Genomic DNA, 22,491 nt, shown 5'->3' with positions numbered 1-22,491 from the left:
CCAATCGTTTATCCAATAATTGGAATTTCAGTCAATCAGAGGGATATTATGTCTACTGGGCTAGTCGGGAAGCATTTTGGCCACTGAAGTACCCCTTAGCTTTCATAAGAAAATAGGAAAAATAATAAAGCGAGTCCTGTTAATGGTAAGATACATCATGCCTTAAAAAAAAGCCACTTTAGCTTGTCCTTTATGGTAAATGATCTTTGCTTTGTTCCCTGTTCCCCTTAACACACACAAAAACAAACACACAGAGGCGGCACCCTCCATGAGTGAAGTAATGCATACACCAAACTATGACACCTGTTAACATTCATGTCTGTTACTGGCATGAGCATGGCCCGAATTCTAGTGAGAAGAAACTATTTCCCACCACAGCCGAGCTTTGTACAAAACATTGACTAACCTCTGGCCTGCAGAAGGCAGATTATTACAAAAATGTTCGCTTAATGAAAACAAACACACACGCATTAAGCCATCACAGGAAGAATGACTTGCAATGGAGATTACAGCATCCTTCATGAGTCAAACGTGTGATATGTTTTATGAGGACAAGGGAAAACAAAAACACATGGATCTACTTTGATTTTATATATAGGAGGATCTGTTGGCTTAACAGTGTCCAAGGTCGTGACACGCACATGCTCAAAACACACACACAATTACTCCGAGACCAGAGATCAGATCTGAACCTCATTTGTGCCACAAAATATTTATGATTGCAAACACAGACATTTCTTGTCCAGTATGTGAAAAGTTCAGATTAGTGTGTGTCTGCCTTTTGGAAGGGGGAAGGGTGTTCCAAATTAAAGTATAATTGAAAACAAATCCATATTGCAGTTTATTTTAAGCTGTAATGAGGTTAAGTCACTGTTTGCCTGGAGACATGCAGGTTGCTGCGCCTTGGCTGCTCCTCTGTCATGGGAGAATAAAGCCAGCATCGCACCTCATCCATCTGACTGCTGGACAACTGCCACACTAACACACACCTACACACACACACTCTTCTACACACTCACACTGGGCTGACCCTGGCATTGTAGAGGCTCTTAGAAAAAATATCTATCTGGTATACTCATTCTTGGAAAACAGAAATCTTTCAAATATTGTCACTGATTTGATTGTGGCACCAAACTGTCAGCAGTTCTTAAATGTTGGCAAAGCAACCACAAATTTGTTATTTGCAATTTACTCAAATTGTGTCACAGCATGCCCAAATCCCCAAATCTGGTCAAGTAAATGCAGACGTTGGTAGATGTTAACTTGCAAGATCTATCTATTATTAAGTCCAAACATTTTCTTCAGACAAAATGCGTTATTTGTTATATTCCAAAATGTGGTTAAATCACCCAAAATGTTGAATTGCCCACTTCAGTTCGGCAGTTGCTCAGTCAGTATGGGCTTGCACTGTGAGCCGTAGGGTCGCCGGTTCAAGTCCCCGACCAGACCTAAATATGGAGTGTGGATTGGTACTTGGAGAGATCCCAGTTCACCTCCTGCCCTGCCGTGGTGCCCTTGAGCAAGGCACCGGACATCCCCCTTCCCCGCTCACTCCCATTACTCCCCGGGCGCTGTACAATAGCTGCCCACTGCTCCTGGTACTAGGATGGGTTAAAAGCAGAGAAAAATGTCACTGTGTGTGCTGTGTGCTCTGCATGTATAAGTTGAAATGGGTTATAATGCCCATGTTTTGTGCTCCCAAATTCCCAATTAATAACAAATCCCCCAATACTTTATATAATCCTAAATGTGTTTTTGCATCTCCAACTTGTTGAAATAATCCCAAACTTCTTTTGGTGATGCCCAACCCCCATAGGAAGTCAGAAAAATACCAAAAAATGGTAGAGCATTCTTCCAACCAGTTTCGCATTAAATCCCAAAATGTCATACCGCACCAAAATGCGGTATCATGCACCCCAATTAGTTTTAACGAAATCCAGGCATTCTGAAAATCTTGACGGGAAAAACAAGATCCAACAAAGAGCGTTTACCTCTTTTAGGTCATTTGGGTCGCTAGTGGGTCGTACCTGCTTGTACACACTAACTTGTACTCTTCATTGGATAAGAGTTTACCTGAGCTGAATGCTTTGTTGTGTGTGTATGCATGTTAATAGACAAGAGTGTGCATTGCGTGTTAGCTGGGATAAAAAAAAAAACAGCAGTGGTAATACATCACACTGGTGGGAGTCCATTCCTCACCACATCTCCCCTGTGGTGGAGGATCCTCCGTGATATTAAACCCTGGTGCGGTGCGTCAACACGCGAAAAATACAAAGTCTGGCAACCATGCAAAGCGCAGCAATGTCCCCGTATTCCAGCACAACAAAAGCTTTGAGCTGTCAAAAAGCACCCATCTGGAGCCAAAGAGAGAGGCTTCATTGTTCTCCCTCCCTCCACCTCTCCTCCACGACCCCATCTTCCTGTTGTGCTGGCTTGGCGGCGAGAAGGGGATTTTTATTTTGGTTTCTCTGCTGGAGGTCAAAGTTCCCTGGGATGTGGAATCAGAGAAGACGTTGCCATGTTTCCCCTCCCTCGTTTTTCAACCCTTCCCAGCAGTCCCTCAGGGATAGCGAGCAGCGTTTTTCATCTGCCATGAGAAACGGCAGCGAGCTGCACGGTGGAGTTGGCGCAGAATTTCATGATCACACGGCGTGCAGAGGGCTGTGCCGGCACGCAATCCCATGTATGATGCATTCATGCAAGCATGCGAGCACATGTGCTGCTGCAGATGATTTCACACACATCCAGAAACTTCTCTGTAGCTAAACAGTTACTTTTTTTTATTTCTTTCACTTATTGACGACTTTTATTCCTTCGTGCATGGTTCAATAGGATTGAATAAACACATTTCCAAAAAGTCAATTTTAATGTTCCAATCCAGAGCTCTTAATGAAAAGTCCTGCGTTGCTTAACAAACTATGTGAAATATGGTAGTTTCCATGGACGTTTACACGAGACGGTTGGGTAATAACTTACAGTCTTCCTTCGTTTGAACTTTTAATATCAGTGTTTTATATGATTGTGTGAAATTGGACTTTCCTCATGTGGCGATGCTCATTAGACATTGCAAAGCTGTGTCTCCGCAATTAAGCTGCCGTGTAAAATGTTATCATAACCAATAAGAATAATGGTTAAAACCACAAAAACAGACCCAGCTTTTTATTTAAGTCTCTGGTTGGACGTGATGGAGGTCTTTAGGGGCCCAGGCCAATTACATCATTATCTTAACCAAGCTGACGGAGAAGAGGCCTTGAGACCTCTTTCTTCAAACACAATCAGGGGAACATTCATCACAAATGCCTTTTTTGTTCCTCCTCCCACCTCCTATTTTTCTGTAAATAATTTGTTGCCGTCTGTTCCTTGACGGCGGATATGTTTTGGTGACACACTCCGTGTTTTGTCAGGTGAGCGTCTGACACAGCGATGAGTGGCCTGCAGATGTGTCCGTCAGCAGCAGCAGAAGCCGCAGTGTTCCTGTTCCTGGCCTGCAGACAGACAGCAGAGATGACTCTCCCTTGTTGTTGCGCAGCACAATGATGAGTCATTAAGTGTTTTTAGGAGGCCTTTTTAGATGTCTGCCCCCCACCCCCTAAACCTCTTCTGCCTTCAGCTTGGCTGTTCATTGCAAGTTGAGGGGGGTTTGATATTTTCCGTGCACTGCGTCCAGGACATTTACAGTTGGCGTCAGGGTACGCTGTTGGTCTGAGGAGAGGCACTTTGAAGTGTTTGCGGTTTCGCCACATCTGCAGGCAAGATGTGCGTACGGGGCTGGGGGTTTCGGAGGGGGGGTGGAGGGAGAGGAAGGCGGTTTAGAGGGAGGAGGTGGAGAATTTCTGACGGTGCTCCTAATGTCATGTGACAATGAACAACATCCCTTAACTCTTTCCAAGGATCGCTCGGTGGATTCGAAGCAGCAGTCCGTGGTGATGCGGTCGTTAAATTCTCATTTCTCATACGGTAAATGTGTGCAGCGTGCTTGTTTTCTTCAGAGAACAGAATGTGGCAGGCATCATGTGTTTGTGTACACAAAGACAGAGATCCTGTCCACAGGAAGGGGAGGATCTCAAGGCTGAAACAGGGACTTTCCCAACATGTGCTTTCTATGTAGTCAGGGAGGTGTCTCTGCTATAATGTTGATAAATGCCCCACATTACTCCAACATTGAGCCTCAAAACAAGAATGCTGTCTGAGTTGATTGAATGCTTGTTAGTACAACTTTGCAGAGTCATTATTTTCAGTTTGTTTCAAACTCTAAATTAAGAATATACAAAGCTATAAAAAGGCACTCCAAACATCAGCATCACAGTTATAAAAGTCCCACCACAAGGCAGGGGTGAAGCCAGGGTGGTACCGCAGTACCCCATTAAACCGTGTCGCGGTTCCCGTCAAATATTTCGTCAGACGTTGGTTGTCTCAGTCTACTCGACTTCGTCAGAGGCCAAACTTCACCCCGCAAGTCGCCAAAGCAAAGTGGAACGTCTATACAGAATTAAGCCCCCGCCACAGGGACATTGGTTTAATAATCAGTTTATGGAGCTGGATTTCACTGAGCCCATAGTCGCCGCGCCCACAAGTATTTTCGCATTTCCTTAGTTTGCAAGACCGAGGGAGGTGGCGGGGAGCTGGTGTTGATCCCAGCGTTGGAATTTCAACTTCTTTAGTTTCCACACTTTTATTCCGCCATGTTGGTCTCCCTCCCATTCTCCCAGACGACGGCGCTGCCATTTGAAACCATTATTAAAGTCATATTTCACAGCTTAGTTCATAAAATCTCTCAACTTGCTTCAAATTAGGAGGATTGCCCTCCCTCCTCTCTGCTTCTCTGTTCCTTTTTGCCTCCCCCAAAGCATCAGAGTGAATGATGAGTTAGAGCTGAATTTCACACTGTTTCTGCCATCGAGCTTTGAGCTGCCATCTCAGGTCAGGATTTCTCATCTCACATCAGGTTCAGGTTTGAGTCTTGGCTCCTTTAGCCTACACATAGCAGCACATTTCCTCACACCATAAATACAGTGTGACAGAGTCTCTGCCTGATACAGGCTTCATACTAAAATGCTGCCTGCTTTAAAATTAATATCAACTGCACTTCATCAATTCATAATTTGAAGCGGGTTTTCCTCATTTGACCAAACCCATATAATTAAATCTTCATTCAATAAGCTTAAAACAATAATATAATTGCATTGTGTCAACACCTACATGTTTGTCTATTAGCAGCATCATACAGAGCACGAGTGAGCACGAGTGAGCACGAGAAACTAACCGGTTAGCCTGACTTTTTTGGCAAAATGCATTGCACTATGAGTACCCGGATGGTGCACGCGTTGACAAAGTTGACATACCTGCCAACTCTACCGATTTTGGCGGTAGTCTATCGCTTTTAACATGTTTCTACCGCCTACCTACTTAGCTGACTTTCCCTACCGATGTTCAATTTTCCCAAACTATAACAAATTTAAATGACACTACATAGACACTGGACTCGACTTTTGGCGGACACCGTTTGCAGCGTGTCTGTAATCCCATTATACACACAGTACTCTGTGTTTCTGAAAGAGAAACAATGTGCACCCCCGGGGCTGATGGGTAATCACTCCCAAATGAGTTTAAGGGAACAGAGACGAGGCATTTGAGTCCTGCAGGGTTTCCTCGTTAATATCAGTGTCTCGAAAACACATGTTGGCGACTGAAAGACATCCAGTGTTTGGTATTTTCCTGAAGCATCCTTCACCAACAGCAGGGATGGGCCAATGGCGGCCCGCGGGCCGCACGCGACCCCCACCTCCTCTTTTTGCGGCCCTCAGATTAATTAATAAACAACGTAATAAAAAAAAAAAATTAGTACTGATACCGTCCACTAGACTCCTAGTTACGTCGCGAGCTGCGTACATGATTTCAAATACTGCAAAAATAATCTGTGACGCATTTGTGTGTATTGTGTTTGTTTCCCGGGGAAACCCTCACAAGAAACACCGGCTGTTGTTATGCCTGCTGTGACGTTAAATTGTAATTATGCCTTTACAAGCTTCAAAATTGTATTTATCATCTGAATTTGGCGAAACAAGTTTAATATTCTTAAAACCAAGACTTTGTTTATTTGAAATCAGATGAAAACAAACTTTCACGGACCCTGCCGTGTTATCTTACTACGCTTTTCATTCATAATTTCAGCGGGAGGGAGGGGGAGTGTTGCTGAGGAACAGCAGAGTGCGGGCTGACAGGTTTCTGTGTTGACATTCCCCTTATTGTGGAATAAGGGGAATGCAGAGACTGGCTACAAGTGTTTTAGGTTCAAGTTAGACAACTAATGTCTGGGTTAGTGCTCATGACTTCATGTGTATGTCATTTTAATGGTTAATCTCAATACACACACATTTTCCGTGCTTTCCAATAGTTTAAAATAGTTTTATTAAACTGTTTAATAACCTGTTCAATACAAACATGCCACTTGTAAAAATTAAATAACATTTCTGTGAACTGATATTTGTTTAGTGAGCTTATTAGAGGATGTTCCCTGAAAGATTGTAAAATGTCAATGATGATGTCAGACTTAGTTTATTTGTTAATAATTACATACAACACATGGAATCTTTGTGTGTGTGTGTTCCAAGTTAATCTGCGGCCCCCTGGTGGCCAGTACATCAATGATGTGGCCCCCACCACCATCAAAGTTGCCCATCCCTGACCTACAGTGTCTCAACTGAAAGAGGAACACAAACACACACAAAATATAATACAATTTTGAGATTTGGGGATTTTTATCTCCCATTCTTTCACTTTTTCTGACATTTTCAACACCAAACATGTTGTTAATGTCTCTGTTTAGTGAACTACAGCAATCTGAAAGCCTGTACATTATTTATATCACACTTTATCAGTAGAAAAATGCACGAAATGACTTTTTTAAATGCTGTATTTTCTGATTTATGGCACAACACAAAGATATTTCGCTCTGTGCAAACCTTTGACTCTATATGTCAACAACATGAAACAAGAATATGAACCTGGCTTTATCCAATGTTCACACATAGTTCTACATCCTGACACATCCTTGATCTACACTGTCTCAACTGAAAGAGGAGCAGAAACACATTGAAAACATAATAAAATGTGGAGACTTTGGGATATTTATCTCCCATTCTTTTACTTTTCGGGCATTTTACAGACCAAACATGTCGTTAATATCACTGTTTACCAAACTAACACTTTTTCTGAAAAATGCATAAAATTATGCAATATATGTTAAATACATGGTTTATACATGTAATTACTGGGGTTCCATTTCTTCTGATTACCTAATTTGGGCGTGCACATTTGCCGTGCGCAAACCAACCTCTTTTGGATTTGGAAAGGTTGGCATGTATGTGTTGAGTGTGGAAAGCAGTACACTTCCCACACTCCACAATAGCTAGCTCTGCTACGTAGGCTAGCGAAAGTTGCGTGACCAGGTGCGGTTGCTCCAGTGAAAACACTACAGCACTATACAAATAATAGTTATTTAAAAAAAAGTCTCTATTTGATAAACAAAATGTAAGCTAGTCTGCACAAGCTAGTCTGCACAAGCTACGCTACAAGCTACGCTGAAAGCTGTAAGTAAGCCACAGAACACCAAGAGAAAACATCATGCCTGGAGATAGACACAAAGGTCGATGTCGTAAACGAGGGACCCCTTCAAGACCGGCATTGACAGTCATATCTGTGAACATTGAAGGGTTCTCCTCTGCAAAACAAACCATCTTAGCAAAACCTATGTAGCAAGCAAAACTGTGACGTCCTCTGCTTGCAAGAAACGCACAGAGGGAGTGAAAACAATCGCCCCACCATACCAGGAATGGTCCTGGCCATTGAGCGACCTCACCGGCAGTACGGCAGTGCATATTTGTAAAAACAGGCTCAGCTATAGAAGATACAGATATGTCAGATGGCCATAATAACGAAGTTCTATCTGTTGAGCTAAGCAGTGTTTTAGTAACATCTGTCTACAAACCACCACCTGTAGACTTTGTATTTTTCAGCCAATCCCCAAAATACACGGCAAACCACAGATCGTTATTGGTGACTTCAACAGCCACAGTATCCAGTGGGGCTACCCTGAAATGAACAAGGATGGAGAAGCAGTAGAGGACTGGATGGATACTAACCAACTAAGTCTGATCCATGACCCCAAGCTACCACACTCGTTTTTCAGTGCTCGCTGGAAACGTGGCTACAACCCAGATCTCACCATGGTCACAAGTAACATCGCTGGACTGTGTAAAAAGATGGTGCTGGACCCTATTCCATCAAGCCAACACCGTCCCGTTGGGATCCTAATCAATGCGGCTGTAGTCCCAACCATCGTGCCCTTTAAAAGGCGCTTCAACTACAAGAAAGCAGACTGGAAAGGTTTCACCAACGAGCTGGAAGAAAAGATCACAAACATAATACCAGTTAGCAAGAACAACGACCAATTTGCTAACCTGGTGCTGAAAACTGCTCGGAAAAATATCCCACGAGGATGTAGAGTTGAATATATACCGGGACTTTCAAAGGACTGTGCAGGACTCTATGACAACTACGTCAGCATGTTTGAAGCAGATCCCTTCTCAGATGAAACAACTACCCAAGGCGAGAACTCTCTGAACTTTCATTCATGTAAACGCAGAGCGCTTTAAGGATACAGTCCCGTCGTGTTTCAACTGTGGGATCCTGAGGGACAAACACATTTTCAAAATCTTCACACAAGAATACTGATTATGCTTGTGTGCTGATTTTTGGCAATTCAAAGAAACGGGGTCAGAGAGGTTAAAATATATTTATATGAGAGGGACAACAAGAGAAAGAGATAAAGAGAATATGGTGTTGCAGTGCCAAAACTACACAATTTAATACAACTACATACCTTGTCCATGGCTGTCATGATCAGGCCCAAATTGCATCCTGCTGTTCCCCCCTTCTTTTTGAAAACCTTCATCGACTGAGACGAATGGCGATCCAGTTGAGACATTAAGGTAGGCAGCAGCGGAACAGTGGTGATGCGGGTGAATTCTGCGTTTACCTGCAATACATTGTGATACAGGTTAAAATGTTTTGTTTAAAGGTGTTGCATCTATAATAATATCCATCAAGTGTGTTACGGCTGCTGCCTTCCTGGTCGTCTGAGTGTTTTCAGCTGTGTGTGTTCTATGTAAATGAGCTGTGCGGTTGCCCTCCCGGCATTGGCTCCCATCTCCTGGTCCGCCCCTGAAGATTGCGATTGGAGCACGCCGGGCCCGACGCACTCCAATCGCAGCGCACAGCCGGCGCACACCTGCTGGAGATTATTACAAAGCTTGGGGACAATCATCATTCTGGAGGCTCTGTAGGTGGACAGATGCCTCTCGCTACTTGCTCTTTGTTCTGGGGTTAAAACTTGTGTGATTAGTTAGAGTGTAGAGTAGCTTAGTTAGTGTTTAGAGTATAGTTAGGATTTGTGACTGTTGCCTTTAGTTTAGCTGTGTTTTTGTATAGATTCTTTGTGTTAGTTGTACCACTTTTAGAGTGAGGTTTTGTTTCGTTCTTTATTTAGTATATTAGTATGTATTTTCACTGTATGTCTTTAGACTCCCTTTTTAGAGTCCTCCTTTAGTTGGTTATTTGTCAACCTGTACCCTTTTGGCTCTTTTGTTTGTTTCAGGCTGTTTGCCTGCTATTTTGTTTACAGCTGTTTTAAATAAACGCTTATAATTAATACCAATTACATACTGGTGTGTGTTGCATTCCTCTTCCCCTAGTTGGGACGTAACAAGTGTCATAGCAGAAAGGACAGGAGTTCATCTACTGGTGTAAACCAAACAAAGAAGTTCAGCTGAGGTTCTTTTCTTATACATGTGCATCTATTAAAATATTAAAAAATTCACCTCGCTCTCTGAAAACAGAGCTGGCCATCTCTCTCCGAACTCTGTGATGAAGGGCTTGTCCTGAATAATTTTTAATTTATCGTGCTTCAGTAATTGGTACCTTGTATTGAGTCTCAGTACACTGTTTGCATCTCTACATTCAAAACCTACAGAAAAAGATAAATGTGTTAATGATCAAAATGTACTGTAAATAACAACTATTATTGCAGCCACATAATTCAGGGTGTGAGGTGCAGGATATAGAAACCCATTACTGGATCTTAAGCAGTGGTGGAAAAAGTAGTCAGATCCTGTACTAAAGTAAAAGTATAAATACTCCATTATTTGCTATAGTCCCAAGTTCAAAATAATACTCACCAAAGTGTTATTAGCCAAATATAATCAAGTATCAAAAGAAAAAGTACTTTTGTAAAAGGGTTGCATCATTATAGAATAAAAATGAATGTTCTTATAATAAAAAATAGACATATATACAAGATGTGTTAATGTTGTGATTTGTTAATATAGAGCACATTTTGGAAAGAACTGAGTAAATTAGTAGTAAATGTATGTGAATATAAACATTATCAAAAAGGTAACTACAAGTGTCAAATAAATGTAGTGTAGTAAAAGTACAATATTTCCCACTAAAATGTAATTGAGTAGAAGTACAGAGTAGCAGAAAATGGAAATACTCAAGTATATTTCTGTGGTACTTGTACTTTGTGCAGTAATGTAAATGTAGTTGGTTACATTCCACCACTGATCTTAAACACGGCATGTGCTTAGAGTTGAAGCCAACTTAGAACATTTTTGGTTTTAACTGACAAATCCTACTCATTTAGCATTCAACTTATTTGGAGACGTGAAGGATACTTACTGTACTTTTGAGCCACCAGCTTTCATTGATACATTTGGCTAATCCTCAACAACTTGGAAATCTGAAATTCAAAGTTGGAGAATTAGTCACACAATGAACTTCATGTCAAAAATAATTAATCCTGTATACTGTCATTAAAAATAAGAATGTTGCAACTGCCACAAACATTAGGCTTGTTTGAAACAAGCGAGACCTGCGCAATTTCGATCAACGCCTTGCTAGTGCGTTGCATGATGGTTAGTCATTTTGTCCGACTTTCTCTGGATGCTCGCCGACATGAGACGTTGAAATCTCGCGGGACAAAGACGCCCGCAGCCTTGAGAGCGAGGCGCAGCGAGGCGGCGCCATTCCTCTCCACGGGCTGCGGAAGCGAAATGCTTGATGGGAAACGACTCGCTGGTATCTCGAGCTGAGCGCTCATTGGTGGTTTTTACCACGTGCTGGTGATGAAACTCTCCAATTGGCACGGCTATTCTCGTCTACTTTCGGGGCAAGCCGCAACGCGTACTAGGCTTGTTTGAGAAAAAGCTCGCCTGAAGTCGGACAGCTCCGAGTCGGCTTCTTCTTCTTCTTCGCCTTCTTCTTCGCCTTCGCCTTCTTCTTCTTCTTCTCTCGGTTTTTTGGCGGATTGCAAACAACTTTAAGGTGCATACCGCCACCTCCGGAGTCGGCTTGACTCGGTTTGCATGTGTTTAATCGTTAATGTCAGATATGTACTAAGTAAATACATTTGTTCCTGCTCAAGATTAGATTCAACTCTATTGTTATTGCACAGATTACAGGTACTGATACAACCAAATGCAGTTTAGCTTCCAACCAGGAGTGCAACAAGCAGTAAAGTGAAAAGTAATGTACACAATCTACAGAATAAAATATAGAATGAATTGAATGATGAATAAACAGTGAGGGGTATGAATATACACAGCAGTCTGTGAGCAGTGTGAACAGTGTATGAATATGCTAAGATGTATAAAGTATGAAAACGGTAAGCAGTGCAAGTATAGTATAATATATATAGATATTAATTTCATGATGATAAACATTGTGGAACAATTATGAAAAATGTTAATGGAGGGGGCGACGTAAAACTGACACAAAACAACAGCAAACTTTTGCCGAGCCAATTGGAGAGTTTCATCACCAGCACGTGGTAAAAACCACCAATGAGCGCTCAGCTGGAGATACCAGCGAGACGTTTCCCATCAAGCATTTCGCTTCCGCAGGCCGTGGGGAGGAACTGCGCCACCTCGCCGCGCCTCGCTCTCAAGGCTGCGGGCGTCTTTGTCCCGCGAGATTTTAACGTCTCATGTCGGCGAGCCTCCAGAGCAAGTCGGACAAAATGACTAACCATCATGTAACGCACTAGCAAGACGTTGATCGAAATTGCGCAGGTCTGCGCAGGTCTCGCTTGTCTTAAACAAGCCTACTGGCATCTGCGGCGGAAGTACCTGCCACTACCACGATTTAATCTTGCTCTCTCTCTCTGATTATGATAAAGAAACATGTTTTCGGGGGAATTCCGTGTCTATTTAAGAGCTGTCTTAAGTGAAGATGTGCTTGTTGAGTGCGTTCCTTTACATGCTTTAAATAATTCACATTTTGATATTCCTCACCGACATAATTAACGTAACGACCAGGCACGGCTCCGGCTGACGCAACAGTAGGCTACAGTGCAGATGGGAATTTTTTTTCTTCCAAATAAGCTTTACAATTTAACAAAAAAACCTCCCTCAGGGCGTTACACTTGATGAAGTTATTTTTAACAGACTTAGAAAACCTTAAACGACTATGACCTTTTTGGCATTTGCAACCAGGCTCTCAAATCTTTAAATCAAGCACATTTAAAACACATTTTTTTAAAAGGAGAGAAAAAACGTTTCCACTTGGTCAGAGGTAAAAGTTAAGCTGACATTATTAATTATAACCACATCAAGCTAAAATCATTAAATACATAACGAATGAGACTTCTACAGACAAAGCTTGAAATTTCACCTCTTTTGTGACATATTGATTGACATATATGTTTTTTAATTCAGAGGTTAACCTGGTATTTTTACTCCACTATATTTATTTTAGTTACTTTGCAGATTCTGATTAATGATGTGACATATAAACAACCATTAAATCAGACTTTAGTTACACCTGAGTAAAATTCAGGGAAGGTGATTATCAAGTGCCAACAATTAGGAGAGATATTTGATAGCAGATCTCTATAAAGTATATTCATTACCCGTTATTCTTTACTAATAGTTAATTAAAGACTGTATATAAAGGCTATTTTGCACATCCCTTTCAAGATTTCAAGATTTTCTAAGGTTTATTGACATATCATATACACAACTACGGTGTAGTTATGCAATGATTAGAAACTTGGGTCGCAGGTTCCTCAATCAATATGTGTGTATACCTCCACCATTAAACTGTCATATTCTACACATTTCTTATACTATCTACATACATCTTATAAGAGTATAATTCATATGTATAATATCAGTTAAAAATAAGTGCTTCAACATAGTTAACATTGCAGGAAAGCAGTATATTAGACGTTAAGAACTTTGTCAGGCTTCATATTTATCTGTAGATATCCCCAAAGCTTTATTCTTATTTAAAAGAAGACCTTAACCTAAAGTATTCTTTAATGTTTAAATAAAGGTTAATTAGTATTTCCGTTTTGCACCTCCTCCTATTAATATCTTTGAACACCCAGCACTAAACTGTTTCATTGTAGAGATCACTACAGTATCTTCTTGATTTTTTATATTCTATATTTCTATCATTGACCTTCTACTTTCCCCCTATTTTGTATGTACTCTTAATATTTTTTCCATCAAATATAACATATTCAACAAACATATTAATATATAATATAATAACATATAATTAATAAATGGGTGGAAATGGCTTGCGTCCATAATGGGCAGCATTAATATACCCACATGACAGCTAATGTCTGTGACCCCTCCTGTTGTTCATTGATAAGCCTGAAACATGCACTTGTCAAGGTTCAGAGGCAAATTTTGCAAATATGGCAGTCAACATCGATCATTTTAAGATAAGATAAGATAAGATTATACTTTATTGATCCCAAGTTGGGAAATGTTTTTGTTACAGCAGCATGTACTACTTTGTTATACTCCACTACAATTCCGAGGTTAACCTGGTATTTTTACTCCACTACATTTATTTTAGTTACTTTGCAGATTTTGATTAATGATGTGAAATTTATAAACAACCCTTAAATCAGACTTTAGTTACACCTGAGTCAAATTCAGGGAAGGTGATTGTCAAGTGCCAAAATAAACTCTGCAATATATTAGACGTTAAGTACTTTGTCAGGCTTAATATTTATTTGTTGATACCCACAAAGTGTTGTTCTTATTCAAAAGAAGACCTTAACTTAAAGTATTCTTTAATGTTTAAATAAAGCCTTATTAGTTTGTCTGTTTTGCACATCCTCCTATTAATATCTTTGGACGCCCTCTACTAGCTGTATTATTGTAGAGATCACTGCAGTATCTTCTTGATATTTTCTATTCTATATTTCTATCATTGACCTTCTACTTTGCCCCTATTTTGTATGTAGGCTTCTCTTAAAATTTAAATGTTTTCATCAAATATAACATATTCAACAACAACATTCAATAACGTGCTTTAACCACTAGGTGGTGCGGGTTTCAAAAACAGTGGTGTAGTTCATAAAACATAATAATATCAAACATAATGTTACTATTAACTTTATTGTGAAATTAAAACAGAGCGATAAAGAAAAATACAGTTTCAGTCTCTCGATTTGAAGCTTAAGCATTGTACCATGAACCTGTATAGACCTGTAACCGTCAACTGCATGAGGAGTTGGAAAGGTAGTTTCTGAAGATGTTACAAATAACACACAGCATATAATGCCATAATAACTTTGTATTATTAGAGTAAGACACATATGTATCTGAAGATGTGTAGTTTTATTCATGTTTTCACATAATTGTACAGGATATTGCTATAATATTTCTCTAGAACTACAATATGTGAAATATTATAGCTGATAATGAATATATATATATGATATATGATATAGATAATGTAATATTTGATTTGAAAAACATCACAGACAGAAAGGTATATCCGTCATTTAATGGTAAGCTATTGAAATTCTGAATCCATAGATGTGTCTCCCATCACCCAAAACCCCTGACTATTCTCTCAACTCAGTATTTACATTCTTATATTCAAAGAAAATCATTAATATCTTTAAAAACTATGAGTCACTTTCTATCAGCTGTGCACCGTTATAGTGTAAATATAGCCTATCTACCAATTGGATCAAATATAAAAGTCAGCCGAATTAGTGTTGATACTGCAAGGAGACGTATTGCGTGAAGAGAAATTGAAGATGTTGTTTAGTTGCTGATATATTTATGATCCACGTCACATATTCAGTTTCGCCGGCATTTCTTCCAGTTCGTCCAAAGATCTTTTAATCAGGGCTCTATAAATAAAGAACTACGGCAGATGTGTAATATTTAATGCAGCCGAACCGTGTATTACAATGCCGTTATGTGATGACTTCCAAAGGGAAAAGCAAGAACACTCGGAATACATTTTATTTTCCCCTCTTCGAATTTCATATCGCATAGACACCATATCCCAACATACATTGCAGCTAAAACATCCAATCATTGAGCTTCAACCATAGCTGAGGATCTTGGGTATTCAGGTGTGTATCGCACGTCTGTTTCCGGTGAATTAATTTTGAAATTCAGTTCCTGACGGACGGCAAAAAAGCCCAATATTATAGAATCCAACAAATAAATAAAAACAAGGATAATTGTGTGTTATTGTTGAGTAAATAACAGTGTGTTATTTAGAAAAGAATAACAAATTAGATGGAAATACATATTTCAGTATTCTGAGGCTCTGAGCCCCATTTATTTTCCTCACGGATAGCAAAAAAAGTCTGGCATTATACCATTGAAAATAAAACCAATAATCGTGGCTTGATATTGAGTAAGAAAATGTTTTTATAAACCACACAGCCTCCAATCTTCCAAGACAAAAATAATGGGTGCAGGCGCGAAACATACTACCAATAGAAATACATTGCTTTTATAAAAGGGGGAAATCGTGTTGGTGAACACGAATCAATAGATGAAATGTCGTGACTATAACACGAAATGCCGTGAGACTGGGTTGCCCTTTCAAGGAGGACACTGCAGCCGTGTGCGATTTGAATGCTACATGGTCGAAATGATCACACATTGCAAGTGTTCAAAGTCCATGGTACGTTATTAAGGATAATATTTGAATTGAGACACAATACTGGTGTAATCATCACAATTTTAGCATAAGCATTGTTAACTTAATCCTTTTGTTTTTTTTACCTCACAGTTTCACTTACTGAGTTTACTCTCAGCACTCTCATCAGAATGGATAAACCCACTGTAAAACGCACGCCACCGTGTGTAAGCTCCGTTATATCAAGCAGGGGGCGACTCCAAACGTTGAAAAAAAAAAAAAGTAAAGTACATGCGAAACTACTTTTCATTTACATTTTTACCTCAATAAACATTATCATGATCAAAGTCTTCTAAATTAAAGCATGATGGTAATTTAGTAAATGATGGTTCCATTTAGATTAAAAGGAAAATAAAGCAGTGTGTGGCTTTTGTCTTTTGTCTTGCAGTGTTTTCAAATGATTAGACTTAATTTTACCATTTTGGTCACCAATCCGGTTGCTTTTGCTCAACCTGCTTGTGTCACTTCTGGTTCCATAAAAACAAGATGGACGACAGCCAAGAAACCAAACTCAGGTCTATAAAATGGAAGTCCACATACCAGTGAGTGACATCATGAAAAGGTCAACTTCTTCAACCCAATCTATTCATTAAACTAATTTAACCTATTGCTCTTCAGAGGTGCTGTTGCTATGAATCACTTCCTCTCTTAACCAAGTGTGTTTATGATTCTCCAACACATTTCCTTTGAAACAGACCTTGATTTTCCCTTTTATTCTTGCAATGTGTAACTAAGCTAACAAACAAACAAACAAACAAACCTCTTGTGACTGTGTCAAGAAGTAAACAGCTATAAAATGCTAAAGAAAGGTTTTTCCTATCCACATCAATCTACATATTTGATGTCAACCGTGAAACACTTTGATTCGTGCTTTTAATTGATCATTAACTTTAACAATAAGCATCACTTATCATGCAACTCAACCCAAATTACTTCAAACTATTATCCTTCTCTGGAGTAGTCGGCCCATATGAAGGCAAATTACTATTACGTTTTACTAAAAATGTCGCCCATGTGAGTCCAATAAATGTCTCCCTCACATCTTAACCACCGGAGTGTTTCAATGTTCCCCTTGTATACAAGCCCAGGAACATGACTGAACAATGTCTCCCTCTATCATAAACTCTTTTAGTGCGGTCTTAAAAGTTCACATCCTGTTTTTCTCCAAATGCAAACACCCTGCTTGAGGTTGGGATCTTAGAGTGGCTTAAAACCAGGAGAGGAACACAAAACACAAGAGAGGTTTCAAGATGTTGCTGCTCTTTCCTGTGTGGTTAGAGAATGAGTATTCAGACAAAAGAGGCGTTCACTGTCTCTTCCTGTCATCACCAGAAAAACGACCCAAAGGTTGTTTGTTAAAATGTCCTAAATAACCAATAGTTATGTCAATCTGACAGGCTTTCATGTCATCGTATAAATTATAATTTATGACCTTTGTGTTCCACAAGGACAACATAGCACGACATTTTTCACTTTGACACCTTACTACCAAAATTCCATATTGCTTGGATGAGACTTTTGACTATGAAGATAAAAGTTTCCCAAATTTAAAGAAGAAAAAGAAGACCCTTTATTTATCCCAAAAGAGGACAATCGGTTGTTCACTCAGTTGTTATTACACACAGTCCAATACACAAACATGTACAAGACAATAGCTGGATACATAAACAAACATTATTTGTTCTGTTATATGGTGAGATGACAGAGAAAACAGGGGGTTCGGTGCCTTGGTCGGGTGCCTTGCGTGAGTACTGGCACCTCTCCAGCTACGAGTCCTCACTGTATTATTTTTGGTCCGATTGGGACTTGAACCGGCGACCCATCGGTCCCAAGCCAAGTACCTACAGACTGAGCTACTGCCTTCCCCATTCAACAAAGTAAAACACCCGTAAGTAAGCATTTTTGCTTCACAACTAGAACTATTTTCAACCACAGCAACTCAATTAAAAAATGAAATGCCCTGTACACATTACAATTGAGTTTGATCTGATAGCATTATTATCCTAACTATATGACATGTAACAAATACTTTTTTAATCATAGTCTGCAAAAGTCTGCATAATGAGTAGGTTGTGGATGGATGGGATAAATAAACATTGGACTTTAATCCAGGAGACTGCTTTCCATGTCCTGTGTTTAACCAAAAGTCAACGTTGACTGATTTTAACTTATTGTAAGCCAAACCATGATCTTTAACCAAACCTAATAGAGAAGTTGTGTTGCCTTACTAAAACCAAGATGTTCTGTTCCATATTTTTTTTGTTTTGTCTAATCTTACAACGTTAACGGGACCAAACTCTGACCAAAATCCTGGACGTGATTGACAATGCAGTCATCAGACCTGGTCGACAATAACATGGGTGATTTTCTTTCAGATAACCCACAGTCATTTTGTTCATGAAGAATTGTTGCTAGAATAAAATATTTGATTAGTTGGGCTTTAATAAAGTGGTTTGCTTTATGATAACCACACCTTGCAGGAATATTGTGGGAATCATTTATTTTTCGAAAATTGGCAGCAGACATTGGGAAACGTTGCCAAAGTCTAGTTTAACAGAATTGTCCAATTACAACAGTTGGCAAGTGGGCTTCATGCTCTCACAGAACAAATGGTATACACACACGCGCGCGCGCACACGCACACGCACACGCACACGCACACGCACACGCGCACACACACACACACACACACACACACACACACACACACACACACACACACACACACACACACACACACACACACACACACACACACACACATACTCAAAGAATAAAATTGAATAATAAACTGTTGGCATCAAACCGCAACTTATTATGAAGGCCAATCCCCCACCGGCAGAAATGAGCTCTGCCTCCCAAGATCAAGAGACAGGAAATACCTGCCGCTGAAGGGCCGACTCTCTCAGGTCCCAGCAGATTTACTGGAGCAGCTAATGGCTCCAGCAACGGGGCCTGTTTCTCTGCCCTCCTCATGAATGCATCACATCACACTCACACACATGCCGAAGTACACACATGCAGATAAACATACCAATGTCAAAAAATATTATATTACAAGAAACGTTTATAATTAACTTAAACATTTATGTAAAAAAGGGGAATAGATCACTTCAAGGACAAACATGCAAGGGCCAGATACTGTTGTTTGGGGCACATTTGACCATTTACCAACAACACAATGAAATTCAACCCAGGAAATCTGGTTTGAGTAAGATCCATGATTTAGAAGATATATCAAGATGGCAAAATACGGCAAGGCAGTTTATAATGCTCTGATACCTCATTCACACCAACGCAACACCGGTTCAAGCTCAGTGCTAGAGCTTTTCAGGTTCAAAACCGGTTCTTCGGTTTAGCTCCAGCTCTTTTCACACCGCCCAGAGTCCGACTGGTGCTGCGTTATTGCGTCATCGTTTGCGTCATGACGTAACCGCAGCGTGCCTGCTTCATAAAGCCAAACCGCGCGGAAACCCCTCCCAGCTCACACCGACAACAACAACAATGGCCGATTGTGCTCCAGCTTCCTCTGTACCTCTTCGGAAGACCAGATTCCTAGTAGGTCGCTGGTCTCTTCAGTGGACCACTGCTGCTTGTTAAGTTTCTTCATTGTTGTGTACAAACTGGATAAAACGCCGGCTTTTTTTTGTGGTTCAGGAGTTGATCCCGCCCCTGCCCCTGCCCCCGCCTTGACGTAAGCGTGACGTATGCGGTGCTTTTGCTCTTGCCGGACAATTTTTGGTGCTTGAAACGAACCGGATTCCGGAGCTAAGAGGCTGCTCCGCTGCGGTGTGAAGAGGAAAACCCGGTGCTTTTCAAGCTCCAGCTCCGAACCCGCCCTGAACAACGTTGGTGTGAATGAGTTATGAGAGTTTACCTAGCAATGGGGATATAATTTTACTATCATGACAATCACAATTTAAACAGTGATATTCACATTCCCAGGAAGATGAATGCAGGGGAAACTTGACTGGCAGGATTTTTTTTTGCACGTTTGCTTCTACTTCATTGTACTATTTTATATGAAAAATAAAAAGTTGTCAGATAAGAAACATATCTATGCAGATTTGGGGGATATTGTGCTTTCAAATCAGTTTAGGAAGGAATGAAAATAGAAAACCAAACCAAAAAAACGGAGCCTGTTTGGAAAAAATAAATGTGTATTTAATTTCAGTCTTAGGATAAATATAGGGCAGAAAAATGGCCAATATTATGAAAAAGTTCTGGAGACTCAAAATGTCAGAAAGCTACAAAACTTGAATAAATGTACTGTGTTACTTTCCACCTCTGATGCAACACACACACTCGAACACACACACTTGACTCCCAAACACACTTGACTCCCTAAAGACACACAACACGCTCCAAACCTCTACTCCGCCTGGCTCTCTGCTCTGACTCACGTTGGAAAAAAAGATTTAATCATAGGAGTAAATTGGCTCGGTGGAAAATGATTCGTTGGGGCATAATGTGCATGTGCGAGCTATTTTGGCTCATTACGCAGTGATCTGAAAGGTTATGGAATTGAAACCAGCATGAGGGACGAGGCTTCCAAGGGCAACGAGAGCGCAGGGCCCCGAGAGCGGCTCCACATGTTGTCAGACAACACACTACCACAGCAACACAGAGGGGGGCTGAGGCGGTATGAATTGTGGGTAGCCCATATCTAATTGACTGGTTCTGCTTAAAAAAAAAAACCTCAGTCAGAGGAATAAAATGAGGTGTTTGTTGTTCTAAATTATCCTGAATTAATGTATACACTTTCACTTACCACACAAACACCCACACTCATACAGTACACACTCACACATGGATGCCATCATCTGTGGTGTTAGTTTCCAGCTGTAAATTGCTGCTTGCTTTTTTTACAGGAGAACACTAAATATGGACAAAAATACGGAGACACCCATAATATTTCACAACATGTGATCGTGTGTAACATCATGGTGATAAAAGTGCTCCTATAACATAATTCATTGGTTTAAGCCTTTCCAAAAATAATTTGGACAACAACAAATTCTCTAAGTTAAATGACAAAATAGACCCTTCCCCCACATCCTCTCAAACAACACCTAACGGCAGTATCTATCAACAAAAACATGTATGTGCCGTGGAGAGCTGGAAATCATCAGTTCTAAAAAATAAATCTGTTTTATGATGTGGTAACTCTATGGCTAAGGTTGGTTAATTTTAGGAAAGTATCTTGGTTTTGGTTAAAAATATTACTTTGTAAGTTGAGGGGAGCTTCGTCATCATGGTTACTATAATAAGCATGTGGTTTAAGTTGTGAAACCATGGTGGTTTTAAAAAGAAAAAAAACAACAATATTGACTGTCTGTTTGAAAAGAGAAACGTGTTTTAGTTCATCCCAAAGGTTTTTGATGGGGTTAACGTCACAGCTCTGCGTTGGCAGTCAAGTTCTTCCACACAAAACTGGGCAAACCATTTCTTTATCATGCCTGTTGTCATGATTACACACCCAACGATTTAACAATCATGTGAAACCAGCCCATTGCTCTCCTTCTATCATCTAAATCTATCATCATGATCTCTCCTAGTTTGGGGCAAGTACGACGTTACCTACGGTGTAACATCGGCACTCCCTAGTTCCCTACAGGGTAACAACGGCATTCTTGTTCCCCAGCATGTAACATGGGCACTCTCTCGTTCCCAGTGTGACATCGGTGCTCTTTCGTTCGTTATGGTGTAACATTAGCACTCTTGTTCCTTAGTGTAACATTGGTGCTCTCTGGTGCCCTAGGGTGTAACATAAGCACTCTTGTACCCTAAGGTGCAGCATTGGGCTCTCTGGTTCCCTACAGTGTAACATCAGCAGTCTTGTTCCCTATGGTGTAACATCTGCACTCTCGTTCACTGTAGTTAATCATTGTTGCTCTCTTGTTCCCAACGGTGTAGCATCGGATCCCTACGATGTGACATCGTCAATCTTTCGTTCCCTCAGTGTGACATTGGCACTCGAAAATGAATATTGTATTAAAACATTTTAAAATATGAACTTACCTAGGGCTTATGCCTTTTTCAATGAACAATGTTTGAGACAAACAAACAAAAAGTAGCCCATTTCAACCACATAATTGTTTTTGTTTATAAATATATAGTTTTTTCTGTTGTGCAATATGTTTGGATAACTAACAGAACACTCTCTCTTTCTCTTTAAAGCCCCAGATAGGAATTCATTCCTCCTTTTTTTGTTGTTGTAAGCAACGTTTTCTGTCAAATGCTAATGAGGAGGCAGTTCATTTTTTGTCAGAGAAATTATTCCTCCTATTATTATTTTACAGTCTCATTCCTAGTGAACACAGTTTTAGTAATCATAGGGTAAGCTATATTTAGCTGAAGCTGGGACATACTGGATGTCTGTATTAGACAGTCTTTGTTTGGCTCACAAATTAAAGGTGACCTATCATGCAAAATGCACTTTTGTACGTCTTTTATACATGA

At 40.2% G+C, this 22,491-nt stretch overlaps 1 protein-coding gene across 1 annotated transcript in view; it reads right to left on the bottom strand.

The window, feature by feature from the left end:
* gorab (golgin, rab6-interacting) overlaps positions 1-9,921 on the bottom strand; it is a 35,033-nt gene extending 25,112 nt beyond the window's left edge. The window contains exons 1-2 of the mRNA XM_079676524.1: positions 9,879-9,921; positions 8,882-9,037 (exon numbers count right to left, since the gene is read on the bottom strand). Coding sequence (XP_079532650.1) covers positions 8,882-9,037; positions 9,879-9,906 — 184 coding nt within the window. The 5' untranslated portion in view covers positions 9,907-9,921. The remainder of the gene's footprint in view (positions 1-8,881; positions 9,038-9,878) is intronic.
* Between the last annotated feature and the right edge of the window lie 12,570 nt (positions 9,922-22,491).

This window comes from Notothenia rossii (assembly GCF_949606895.1).
Source record: "Notothenia rossii genome assembly, chromosome: 1".
Taxonomy (NCBI): domain Eukaryota; kingdom Metazoa; phylum Chordata; class Actinopteri; order Perciformes; family Nototheniidae; genus Notothenia; species Notothenia rossii.
The sequence above is the reverse complement of the archived record's forward strand: the minus strand, read 5'-3'. Positions and strand labels throughout refer to the sequence as shown.